At 46.3% G+C, this 13,068-nt stretch overlaps 1 protein-coding gene across 6 annotated transcripts in view; it reads left to right on the top strand.

Annotated features, from left to right (window-relative positions):
- Nup214 (nuclear pore complex protein Nup214) overlaps positions 1-13,068 on the top strand; it is a 221,979-nt gene that overhangs the window by 75,459 nt on the left and 133,452 nt on the right. For 5 of the 6 annotated variants that reach the window (XM_077673339.1, XM_077673343.1, XM_077673347.1 and 2 more), the window contains exons 13-16: positions 1,788-1,805; positions 2,967-3,020; positions 9,115-9,267; positions 10,383-10,642. In XM_077673339.1, the coding sequence (XP_077529465.1) occupies positions 1,788-1,805; positions 2,967-3,020; positions 9,115-9,267; positions 10,383-10,642 (485 nt within the window). The remainder of the gene's footprint in view (positions 1-1,787; positions 1,806-2,966; positions 3,021-9,114; positions 9,268-10,382; positions 10,643-13,068) is intronic. The other variant, XM_077673352.1, reaches the window with a different exon arrangement.

Below are 13,068 nucleotides of genomic sequence, written 5' to 3'. Positions count from 1 at the left end.
AAATGACCATGCGACCCACCAGCTCATTTTCCGCAACAGAACCTATGGTGTCACTCGAGAATGCTCTGCGATTGGCGGAGGCCGCAAAAGCAAACGCATGTTAGGCAGGGCTTACAGTTTGCATAGCGAGCTAAATGCCCGTGAAACATACTGCACATTCTTTTTATGACAAAGAACGGTGGAGTAAACGGTTGAAGTTCCGAACGAACACGCAAGCGTGTATGCCAATGCGTACGAAACTACCGCCAGCCGAACTCGACATCTCTCCGTCGCCACCGTCGTGCAGACGAATTTTCGGGTTCAAGGCTTTTCGGGGCCAACGAACCGTCCCAGCACGCACAGCTGCGACCTTGCTTGGTATCGTAATCCCTTCACAGGAGGTTGGCCGTCATATCGCCAACCAGCAAAGGTAAAAATAGAAACAAGGGGAGTAAGGAACACAGAGCAGCAACGAGATAGTGCCACTCGTCGCACAGGTTTTGGTATGGAGGTCGTGTTGGCTTGCTGCTGTCGTACGAGCTCGTTTACAGTTTACAACCACTGAAAACTTCAGTTTGTTCAAGTACTTTACAATGAAGTTTCGTTGTTGTGTTTTGAAATGCCCATGTAGTACGGGCAAATCGTCGAGGGAGTGCGACATCCCCGCCGGTGAGATCTCCTTTCATGTGCTGCCCAATGACGAACCTCGGTGAAGCAAGTGGCTACGTTTTGTGAACTTTGCAAACGGAGGAGAAAGAGAGCTAAAGGAAGTACGAGTGTGCTCGCTTCATTTCCGAGGAAGTGATTACGGCAGGGACCCGGACATGGTGGCGCTCGTCGCCGACTTCATCAAATCGCTGTCAAAGCGCTCTGACCTTGGGGAAAAAAATTGCCGTACACACCGCGCATTGACGCTCGAATCTTTCTGGTCGGAGCAGAAAGCTTGAGCGAACGGCTTTCCATACACGACACCGGCCATCTGGCATAAGCGATACTGCTACTGAAATTGAAAATACGGCACATACGTACCAGTCTGTATTGTCCGTCGCGACGGGGCTGACGAGGCAGCGGTGCCGATGGCTGGGCGTTCGTCTGTTGTGGCTATCGCGGAATGGTCGCTTTCCCGTCCACCGCGTATCCCACAACTCTTGCCGCTCGTGCACTTAGAAGCATTGAGCGTTCAAGTGGTGTGAGGTTGTTAAATGCAAGCCCGAGCTCCTCGGCGAGAGTTTTGTTCTCCGGATCAAGCGATTCCATGACTAGGGCTGCAGGTGCACTAGGTTTTAATAGTATTTTTAAAATGGCCGCCGTCTTGGTTTCGGCACGATTTCCGGTTCCTGTCTGACCCCCGCGTGTGGGTGCTATATGGAGTCGACATACTAAGTATCTGTTTCATGGACCGGCTCGTATGACGCCATTGTTCACGTGACGAAATGTGCAATTTTAGCGGGAGATTTAAAATTTTGGCCTAAATTGCCTTATTTCTCAGTCAATAAACCATCATTTGCTTCCGGGAAAGCGCTTGGGGTACTATGAAACACCTAATCTTTCGAATAAAACAAACTTTTGTTTTCTCTTCATGGCTCCTTTAAGCTTTATTGGGCCCCAGTCCTTGTCGAGCTGGTCAGAGCAGCTTTTTGTTTGGGGCTCATTTTTGTGCCGAGGAAATGAACAACTTTCGATTTTGATACTGTATTTTGTGCGGAGGCAGTGCTTGTCTCACTTGGTAGCCCCAACAAGTGTTTTGGTATTTGTGCAATCAGGGCGTATCTATTCTGACAAAATGATTGTCCCGATTCTCACAACAGCAGCAAAGAAAACATCACGTAAGTATCAGTTTTTTGAATGATTATCTTGAGTTCTACGAAGAAAAGCGGGCGACACAATGCATGAATAGTGAAGGTGACTTATAAAATCCTCACTGGCGCGCCCCCGAACCAACAACTCCCTCATTTCGGGGTGGTAGGATACCATGGAGGATTCCTGCGGCCCTGTACCCACAAGCATGCATTTGACGTTTATCACAATTGCGCTGTGAATGCCCTGCATGCAAATTGGTACCTCTGAGGGTATTGCATGCCACTTATGAATGCAAAAAAGAGCTGAGACCACAGCTGGCACAAATGCAGTTGGCTAACTAGCTTCCCCAGGGCCATGGTTTCAACGCCCTCTTGTGAGAAGACTTTATCCAGGTGTCATACAAGTACGAAGGTAGACAAGTCTGCCATTCTTCCTTATATCCTAGATATATAAATCGGAAGATTACAGGCATTGCGTTGCCCATGGTTTGAAGAGAAAAAAGGAGTCGTAAAACAGTGTGCATAAGGCTTTCTTATCTAGAGGGTGTTGACTGGGTCTGGTTTGCGCATGAGCACGTTAACGGGTACCACTCAATGAGCACGTTAACAGGCACCACTCAACCGACTGCAGAAAATGAAAATGTCCCATTATCCACTGATCCTGCAGTCGTGAAACATGCAGAAGCTGCTAAGTGTCCGGCCTTGGTGCCCACTCACAATGTTAGCCACTAGAGCTACAGAAAGACAACTTTTATGCCACCCCTTGTATCCCATGAAGCACAGCCCACTGTGCTTTCGGTGGGCAAATGAAATTTTTAAATGTGGGATTGAAGCAGAGAGCCTGAGGTGTAGGAAGGGAGATGGTGCATGCTTGGCGATACGGTGCAGGGAAGTCCCATTCCCATACAAAGAGGCCGTCACTTTCTTTCTGTGAGCGTCTCTAACAGCGTTAAGGGGGATACTAGAACCATGTCCCGAACGATGGTTGGTCGCTTTTGTTATGGTTCTCATGCACTTAGCGCTTTTGCTTGGTCAGGGTAGAGTTTGCATGCGCTAGGTAGAAAAGGGTGCCATAATTCCCCCCCCCCCCCTTTCCCCTAACAATTTAACGGCAAAGCTGAGATCGCCGTTTTCTTGTCTAATAACTTTTTGTGTGTGTGTGTGCGTTTTTCTTTTTGTTCACTTCAGTCTCGGGAAGTGGAACCGTCCCAAGATGCTCTCAAGGCAGCCATGACTGAAGAAGTGAGCCTGTTTCTGCATCTTTCCGATCTGTCTAAGTGGGATGTTTATTCTGTTTTTGCTCATACTTGTCTTCTGTTCTGCTTTGTGTGGAGCTGTGTGACTGCTCTTACTTTTTCCTTACCGAAATATCTGGCGAAGAACTATAGATACCAAATTTTTTTTTATTAGTGCTCTGAATTTGACGTGTCCTAAAACCACACGTGCAGAAAAAAAAATTGCTAGAGGGACTTTATTTGTCAGAGTTACACGAAATATGTTATCAAAAACATTCAAGCACAGCGTGGGCGGGCTTCACTAGGCGACAAAACAGAGCATCCCTGAGCTATATGCAGGTCTGGTTCTCAATTCTAAATTATCTCATTCTTACGAATAATACTAATCATTGCAAGGAGCAGGCTCAGATACTCCGCATTCAACTCCTTTCAAATCACTTGGTTCAAGTTGTGAAGAGCCTAATGTGTTCGTTATGGCCGTGGAGAAGCAAGACATGCTAATTCACTCATCTTCGTTATCAGCAGCTGCTTCACTGGTTACGAATAATTTCAAATGTATCTGTCACGGTTACCTTAATGCCAGGCACAGCCACCTGGAAATTCCAAGAAATGCTTGCAGGGAAGAAGAAGTTTTTTTGTGCCTATCAGCGTTCACTGCAGATGTGCTGCTGCACCCTCGACCATCCGAGCCGAATGATTTGGAAGAGAACTTTGGTTCCACATCGTCGCTGCTAGGCTCTGAGAAGAGCCGCACTTCGTCACAGTTCCAGTCTGAAAAAACTTCAGAAACAAACGAAAAAGAGGAGGGCAGCATTTTTTAAATGCTGGTTGCCAACATCGAAACTATTTTTGACCTAAGTGTGTGCTTTGATCATGTGAACTTTTTTCTAGCATGCTATCTGTGGATGCCAGAGAGAACTGTATAAGCAAAACATCTGCGTAGCTTGACTGCAGCCTCCTGTTCCACCAGAAGAGGAATTTTTGAGCAAGTGCAAACTCGCAAAGCTAACACAGAAAATAATACAGCTGATGCGGAGAAGACTGGTGGAATCTCGTTCGGCTTCTGTGCATTTTTCTTGCTTTTCAAGTAGTCTGTCGTAGCATACTGGGCAACACAGCAGATGTCACTTTTTGCCATTGCTTTTGCCTCTTAAAAATCCAAAAACTTTTTTCTAAAAGATGCTTGAAATGTACAAAATTTTTTGCCCGAATGATTTCAATAGTTCTACTCGATTAAGAATTTAGTGTGTCATGTTTAATAAAAAAATTCCTGCTGAAACATACCGTATTTACTTGATTCTAAGCTGATAGTTTCGTTTTAAGAGTGGGATACAAAGTCAGGGGCCAGCTTAGATTGGAAGATTTGTATTAAAACGCTCAAGAGTACTCATCCAAACCCGAAAAGTAACACACAGCGCTGCGAAAATTGCGCCAAATGGACAAACAGAGGAAGGATGACCAACAATGCGCAATTCCTTCCTCTGTTTCCTTCCTTTGTTGGGCATTTATTTCCTTCCTTTGGACATTTGTTTTTAATTGAAAGAAGACTGCTGGTACCGGTTATGCGTTGGTTTTGTCTCAAATATGTGTTATGGTCTTTTTTTACTCAGTGGTGTTGACAGGTATGAAGTATAGTAGCAGATTTAGAGGTTTTGAAAGGTTTTGCCTGTATAAACTACTTGTTCAAGAAACCTTTTAACTTTTTGCTGTGTGGCTGAATCGAGTTACAGACAGACAGACAGACAAAAATTTTTGGGTTTAAGTAGCCCAAGACAGGCTGCCCTCTTTGAAAATTTAAAAAATGTTCAGCAAGGGGGTGTCCCTGAGAGGCAATTTTCTCCATAAGGAAGTGCACTGTACGGTACTACATCAGCTGCTCTTTTTCCTTTGTTGGAAAAAAGTGTAAAAAAGTGTGGGCTTGCTATGTAAAAAAGAGTGCTTGCTTTTGGCCAGAGTTTCTTTGCAATTTTTATCAGCTCAAGAAGCACTCGCCCCTTGCACCTGCCACATGCGACTTTTGCACCTTGCAGATATTGCTCTCACATCTTTTTTTCTTTTTTCTTCCTCTCCTGCTTGAGTGTGCCGCTTTAGTGCCAATACCTTGCATGCAGTAGGCTTCTTCCTGCTGTGCAAAAAAATGAACCCAGAGTGATTTTTTTTTTTTTTTTTTTTGCCGCAATCTGCTTATTATGAAGCTTGGCCTGTGCAGATGTGCTGCTAATGTTGCCCTGCTGTATTGATAATGATAAACTACCACTATAGCAGTTTTGGCTGCTACTCACTTCTTACACGCTTGATAACTGGGATGTATTTTCTGGGGGTAAAGGTGTGGTTTAGAGTCAAGTAATTATGGTGATCCTTGATGCCTAGCGAGTAGCATTGGTGGCAGAATGGCCATGGGTGGTCTGGTACTTTGGTAATGTGTTGGTGGGAAATTTCAGCAAAAAGTCGTTTTTAACTCTTTCCGTACAGGATGAAAAGTGCCCTTTCTGGTGGGTTCCAAAGTGTTTTTCTTGGGCAAAGTCTATTGGGCCCAAAAATATAAAAGCCACATGCAAAAGGAGCTTAATGGGTGGCATTTTTAAAAATTGGCAAAGTAAATTTGTCAAAGACAAATTTACTTTGTTTTTGACTTTAAACTTAAAAAATTTTATTGAATGTATTTGTATATCTCAAAATAAAAAAAAAATATTAAGAGCATTTGGGAGGCATAAAGTTTTATATTCACTTTAGCAATATATTGAGTAAAATTGAAGTCCTAGCTTGAATGGTTTGTCAGCTAGAAAAAAATAACCTGCAGCCCTAACCTACAGCTCTTTCAAACCTTTGAAAAGTTTTTTTTTTTTGTTGGTTCCAGTAAAGTTTTTTAATGCAATAACAGTTGGGATCAAAAACTACAGGCACATAAAAATGAAGCCAAAAAGATGTACTTTCTAATACTGCAGCTTTAGAAATGAAGTAACGAGTGTAAATGCAAATGTAATTTGCCAGACAAAATTTCGGGAAGAATTCGGAAATGCATATTTTGAAATAAAAAAAGTTCAGGAACATTTTCGGATAAGTCTCCTTACATGTATTAGCAATAGCTGCAGTAAAAATTAGTCTTTGCTTGAGGGATTTAGCAGCCACAAAAAAATCTCTGGCATCCTTTACAAACTCTGAAATGTTTTTGTGAGGGTTGTAGTAAATTTTTTTTGCAATTACTGTTGGGCTGGGAAAAATACAAGGTATATGAAAATAAGGCTTTCATGGCAGATGGAACTCAGGCATTTTAAAACGCCCAGCGCGTTTTCATATTTTGGGTTTGAATCAATGCGAAACAAACTAGAAAACGAAATATCCTGATACAGACCACCGATGTTCAAGTCTGGCGCCTTTTGTTGTTCCTTTCAGAATGAGATACCGATCATTCGAAACACATCGTCTGGAGACTCGCTGCTGTTGCTAGCACTGAAGACGCCGCGGAATAACAGATTTTGTGGCCTGCGTTGTACTTGTCACTTGCGGCCGTTTTGATCTGCAACTATTATGCAGTTTAGCTTTTTGCAGCGGAATTAACAATTGCTGATTAGCTCAGAAAATACCATATTTATTCACCTAAAAGGTGGTCACAATTATGAGACCGCGGGGGAGGGGGGAGTTGAAGGACTCTAGAAAAAGAAAAAGTTTGCACACTGATACAAGACGAAAGAAACAGCTAGGAAATTTAATTTCAATTCCTACCTTCAAAAAAGTGCAAAAGGCAACTGTATAAGCACATATTGGTATGCACGAGAATCCACGAATCATTAGCTCTGATCGTGTGATACATTGCTGTTTGTGCTTTCCTTGCTGCTGTCATGCTCGAGTTCACTGTCCATGCTCAAGTTCGCTGTCTTCGGTGCTGCCCAACGAGTTAAAATGCAGCATTTCTTAAATGAAGCTGCAACCATGGCTTTGGGAAGCTAAGAATTCTGCATTGTAAGGGCAAAGCTGGCACTCTTCATGAGCTCCTGTGCCCAGGCTCGACTGGCCTTGAATTGTGATCCGGAGATGCCGCAGTCTACTGTTAACTCTCGTGCCGTTATCTGCAACACTTCCATCATTGCAGCCAAACTATGGCTCCTGGCTTCTTTGGCAAACTCACTCGGGCTTTCTTCCACTTTGGGAAACGCACCCTTCTGCAGTCCCCGGAAAGTTTTTTATATCGCAACGCAGCCAAAGAGGGCCCCTGCTGCTCCATGTTTATCGCGGAACGATTGCTCTCCTCTCCGTTCGACTCGCGGCGCGCACTACATGGGTCTAGTTGCTTTGCTGTCGGGACTCTATTCCTTTGTTTGCTTTATTTTATTTTTATTTATTTATTTCTCATTTTATTTTTATTTTTTAAGCACCATATTTGCCGTTTGCTGTAAATGACGGTAGGCAATTTGGTTCAAAGATGAACATGTCCTAGCATTACAAAGTTATATATTACAAAAATAATGGCATTTTCATGCAATATGGTAGCTTGCTTTTCCCTACACTGAAGCAAGCATCAAAGCTGTTTACCTCGAATATAAGGTGGGTGTAGACTTCGAGGCCACGATTTTTGTACAAAAAAAAAAATCTCGTCTTATATTTGAATAAATATGGTAATGAACCATGGAAAAAATGAAAGCGTACGTCTCCTGCAACACAGCAGGCACATCGGGGGTTTTAAAATGCTCGGGGTGATTTCAAAATGAGCACTCAACTGTATCGTTAGCCGGCTGACGAATTCTATGGCGCGGTACGGAAAGAGTTAAGGTCCATTTGATTTGCATACACCGCGGGAATTAGTTCTCGGGGTGTTTTGGCTGTACGGCTCATGCCGAGTACCCTTGGCCACTCTTGCTGGGCTGGCTCAGCAGTACAGCGGCACTGCCACTCCAGCTGGCTGGTTTGCAAAGGTAAAATGGAGGCGCATAATCACCGGCCCTTTTGTCCGCTGTAGCATAAGGCGTGTGGGCCAGCATACAGGATGTTGGGGGCACCCCAACTAGCTACACTGGGGTACGAACTACCAAGCTGTGACTAGCTCCGTAGTAGAATTTGAAGACTTGTGGGCGGGTTCGAGTATTCACGCACGGTAGGTGGGCTGCACCCGCTGGCAACAAAAATGTGGCTTTATTGCTGCATGAATACAGGTGATGTGCCGTCAAGACGACCGTCGCACGCGGCGACGGCAGGGGTTCCGCTCGCTCGGTAAGCCACGGGTACTCGGACACAGAAATTTGTCATCGTGGCCGCAAGGAGAAGGTACCCCCGTCAAACCAACACCGACCGAATCTCCAAGCGGAGTCTCCTTGAACGAGGCTCTTACGTCCGAACACGGATCGGTGGAAGGGGGGTTCCTCCGTAAGAGAGGGTGCCGGCGGGAGACCAATGAGGTTGCGTCCTCGGAATCCTCATTCGCAAGTGACGTATCATTGAAGGTACGCTGCGCTGTGCACGGGATCACGCCGCTGGCCAAGATGGCCGCCCTGACAACCGGGCTAGGCCTGACCACGTGTGCAAAAGAGGCATGGAGGGGTTGGAGGTCCCCACAAGCATTTCTCTAAGGGTGTGAATAGAGCCAGGGTTATTTTAGGGTTGGCGGTGACCACGACAGCCTTCGCTATATTGCTGGGGCATATTTAGGTATCGGATTGCAGCTAAGCCAGGGTTGCAGGAGGGAACCAGCTAAGCTAGGTTTTGGCAGGGTGTCATCCAAGTACCACTGTGTGACAGCAGGGTGTCATCCACGTACCGCTGTGTGACATCGTTTTTTTCCCCCGCGCACTGTTGTGCATGTCCGCATTGTATTTGCTTAGCCAGGATGGGAAAGTGGCAGTTGTGCATGTTGGCTCTGCGGGGGTTTTCACTCTTTCCGGCTTGGGCAGCTGCATACATGTAGCCTAAATGCATTAACAGCCATGCACCTTCCTTTGCATGTGTGCTTGAGTGCATGATGGGGTATGATTTAATCCCGCAGCATTGGCCCACTGGTTGCATCCATCGTGTGTACTTTCAAATGACCCTGCCCAAATTTGTCAGATTTTTGTGGTGCAGAACTGTTTGGCACTGTGATAACAGTGTATTCTTCCTTCGTCTGTTTCCAGATAGCTGACTTCCAGTTTGAGCTGGACGCTTTTAAGCAGAAGGTCCAGGGAACACCCATTGGACCTGCAGGCAAGGATGCCAAGATGATGGAAATTATGAGGCTGAGTGTGGAGTTGGAGGGCCGTGCCGAGGCTCTCAGAAGCAGCATGAAGGTTTGTTTTTCCTCCCATTGATCTGGGAAAAAAGAAAAAAAAGAAAACTCTTGCGGTTATGATACGGATGCAGTGTGCCAGGGGTAGTCAGTGCCCTTGCTTGGAGCCTGCAGGCACTGTGTCCTGTGCAGTGTCCGAAGTGTGCCAACAGAATGCCGGCTGTATAACACTGTCTGTGACGTCAGCCGATAAGGGCGAAACAGGTACTTTCCTGTTGCACTCTCCTGTCCTTCCCTACTCACTAGGCTTTTCGTGTGCTCTGGCCTGGTAGTGCCTGCAGGGTAGAGCCGCTTCACGGAAGCTATACGAAACGATTTACAGGGTTTGTACAGCCTCTGTGAGGTGGGGCGCTTAACGGCTCCATGTTTAGTGCCCCTAGAACGCCTAGTTTCTCCAGTAATCCGTGGCGGGGGGCTCGCCTCAGGCGAGCACCCTGCCACAGATTAAAGTAGAAACTAGGCTGACATGACTGGCAATGTTTTACAGAAGGCGATGGTTAAGGATGCATTTCTTTTTTCTGCCTTCTTCGCACATGCGTGGCAAATTTTCCAGGGAACGGGGCATGCTTTAACCTCACTGTACATTTATGCATGGGATTGGAGCATCATGGAGCAAGTGACTGTTTTGTTTGCAGTCACACCTCTGGGGATATCAGCAGCAATGACTCTGGTGTTTTGACCGTGGTGATTAGTGAGGGTGAAACAGGCTTGGTTTGTACTTGTGCTTTGTTGTTCCTTGCTTTGCTCATCTTGAGAGGCGGTTACAGGGTTTATATTTGGTGCTGGCAATGACGCGTGCCTCATTTGCAAGGTGCCCGCATCTTTTGGGCAGTCGCTGCCTGCCCAGGGACGGTATTCTCGAGTTTTGTCCCTTTTGCGTCCCTTTCAAAAGTGTCCCTTTTGGCGAGCCCTGATTGGCTAAAAGCAAACAACCGGAAGTGACGTAACGCAAGTGCAACAAACCTACTGCCAACGCCCAATGCTTAACCGGAAGTACGTCACGATGAAATGGACTCAAAAGGGACGTTTTCAAAAGGGACAGTCACGAGAATACCGCCTCAGTTCAGGGTTCAGGGACCCAGGTTCAGGGACCTGTGTGCCCGCCTTGCATTGCAGGAGAACCACACGGACGTGCACTGCCTGCGGCACGCCCTGGTGGAGACGTTTGCCATGGTAGAGGAGGCACGGACGCGGGACCTTCGCAACCGGGACCCCCGGTATGTGGGGCTGCTGCGCAACCGGAGCCTGGACCCTGTGGTGGCCCACAGGCTGGAGGAGGCCCGCCGCCTGCGCAATTACGTCAAGGACCAGCTGCAGGAGGTGCACGCGCAGCTCGACCTCCGCTGGAGGGAACACCTGGCGCGCCAGTACACCGAGTGAGCAGCGGGGGCAGGGGGCTCGCTTGAAAAATTCGTGACCAGTTGGACACTTGGAATCAACATCAATGTCTCCCCACCTCACAGTACAGTTGCGCGGGAGGTCAAAAAGAAAGCTGTGGCAATTACTCTTAGCATCACGAGGTGCCTATCGAGCTAGTCAAAACTGATTTGTCTTGAGCCTTGCAATTCAGTACTGTTCAGTCAAAGACAAAGAAGTCGGCTCATCGCCTAGAGCGAGTCTGGTTATTCTGAAACGTGAGCCTACGCAACAGCAATATGCAGAACAAAGTGGGGGGGGGGGAAGGGGGGGGGGCAGTTTTGGCGCTCCAGCTCTTGCTGCAGCCGTGTTGGTCGCTAGAGGCATTTACGAGCATCAAGCGTAGGCTAAATCCTAACCACTGTGGTTGTGGGTTTCTTTTTCTTTCCTTCTTTTTTTCGTAGAGGGAAAAAATTAAAACAGCCAAAATTAACGATCTTTAAAGGTCTGAATTAATTTTTAGCCCTCTGCTACTGTATACTTCGTAGCCTAGGTGTAGCGCATAAAATCCCAATTGGAATTCTTTGAATGGCACGCGAAAGTCGGAGAAGCAGCGTTAGAACATTTCATGTTAAAAAATCAGTCCCATGCAAGGGCATGGTAACAATCACAGTAAGCACAAATGCGTGTACCAAAGGTCAACCAGCATTGTAGAATGCAGATGAAAACATATGTGGAGGAAGGGAGGCGCACTGATTGTGAAGCTCAAAAGACATCCCAAGCCCTTGCAATATTTGCCTACTGCCCCCTAGTAAGGGAATTAGGAGTAAGAAGAGAATGGGAAGGGAAGAAGAAGGATTAGGGAACAAGTAAGGGAATGGGAAGGGAAGAAGAAGGATTAGGGAAGAAGTTAGGAAATGGGGAGGGAAGGAAGGAACACAAACGGGCAGGCCTCATGAAGGAAATCGTCATTGCTCAGGAAACTGCCTTAGGCCGAAACAAGTGCATCTTGGTACAAACTAGGCCATAACGAGGAAGGTAATAACCAGTTTGAAGACATGGTGGTCAGTGTCTAAAGAACCGTAGCAAGTCTTGGTGAACAGGGCGGAGTGCAGCTGCGAGCAGGCACCCAGATGCATAGGCGGAAAGTTTTCATTTTTCCAATGGGTGGGGGGAGACCAGTATATATATTAAAAAACAGACTTTTTCACATCAGCGGCTGCTGCAGGGTCTGTCTTACAAGCTGCTGCATGGTCTTAGACTACGAGCGTGGCTTTAACTTCCTTTGTGTTTGTGTTTTGAGGGAGCATGGCTGCATTTCTTAGTGTCTATGAATGAATTCCGTGGGACAACGTCGCAAGAACGCAAGCGGAATACTTTTTTTTTTTTTTCACCCATCTTGCGTTTTTGATGCTGAAGGTGGTTGCTTATCAGCACAACGCTGTAATGAAGACAACTTACTGCATGCAGGAGGCGGTGGGGAGGTGGTACTATCTTCCGAGGTGCGTCAAGCAAGGGCAGCTGTGGTTATCACGTTAGTACAAATGGAACATGCAAACTAACGGGTGCTTATTTTTTTCTTTTCTGTGACAGAGTTAGAGGAAAGCAGGAAGTATGCGCTGGGTCTGATGGTTGATTCCATACTTTTTTTTTTCTTATGACCCCAAAATGATCCCCCAGCTTTGCCAATCGATCAGCGGGCTTGCCAAAAAACTGAACTATAAACGGTATTGTGCTTTGGCCAACCACAGTATAGGCGGTACGCTTATGCATAGAGTTCTATGGGAGGCAAACTGGTGTTCACAAAAACCTGCGTTATATCCGATCCCACACTATAAACGGTTACATTATGAATGGTCTGCATTGTGTGTGTGTGTGTGGGCATGTGCGAGTGCACGGGCATGGGCATGCACGTGCGTGCATGTGTCAATCACTTGCAGCCCATGGTGATGGTGAAGATGATGATGAATTGTACCCATCATCATCATCTTTATATATGGTAGTTCGAGATTTTGGCGTGTTAAAACCCATAATCTGAATCTGATTCCAATTTCGGGTGAACGCGGGTTGGCCTCAGTTTCAGTACTGAATGAATGATATATATTTATGACCTCTGCATGCAACTTACGATGTCTTCGTTCCTTAAAATATGTAAATTATTAGAAGAGCTTCCTTTAAAGCAAAGCTTTGCTGTCCTCACTGATGCTATTGTACGCCAATACGCCAGGCAATACGGCCAACTTTCTCTGACGACAATAATGAATGATCATGGGTGAGATGAAAGAAAAAAACGCTTCCCGTGGCTGGCTATCCGATTGCTCCACTTCGACATGGTCGAAGCGAACACCAAGCAGCAGGTACCAATTCGCACCGTACACCCCAAACCCAAACGTTAGGCCTACGGAGTGCACACCCGAGAGTTGCTGTGGGTATTCTGGGAAAGTGG

The sequence above is a fragment of the Haemaphysalis longicornis genome, unplaced genomic scaffold, assembly GCF_048455015.1.
Source record: "Haemaphysalis longicornis isolate Haplotype H1 unplaced genomic scaffold, Haemaphysalis longicornis Haplotype H1 scaffold_1, whole genome shotgun sequence".
Taxonomy (NCBI): domain Eukaryota; kingdom Metazoa; phylum Arthropoda; class Arachnida; order Ixodida; family Ixodidae; genus Haemaphysalis; species Haemaphysalis longicornis.
Note: the sequence above shows the minus strand (reverse complement) of the source record. Positions and strands in the feature narration are given on the sequence as shown.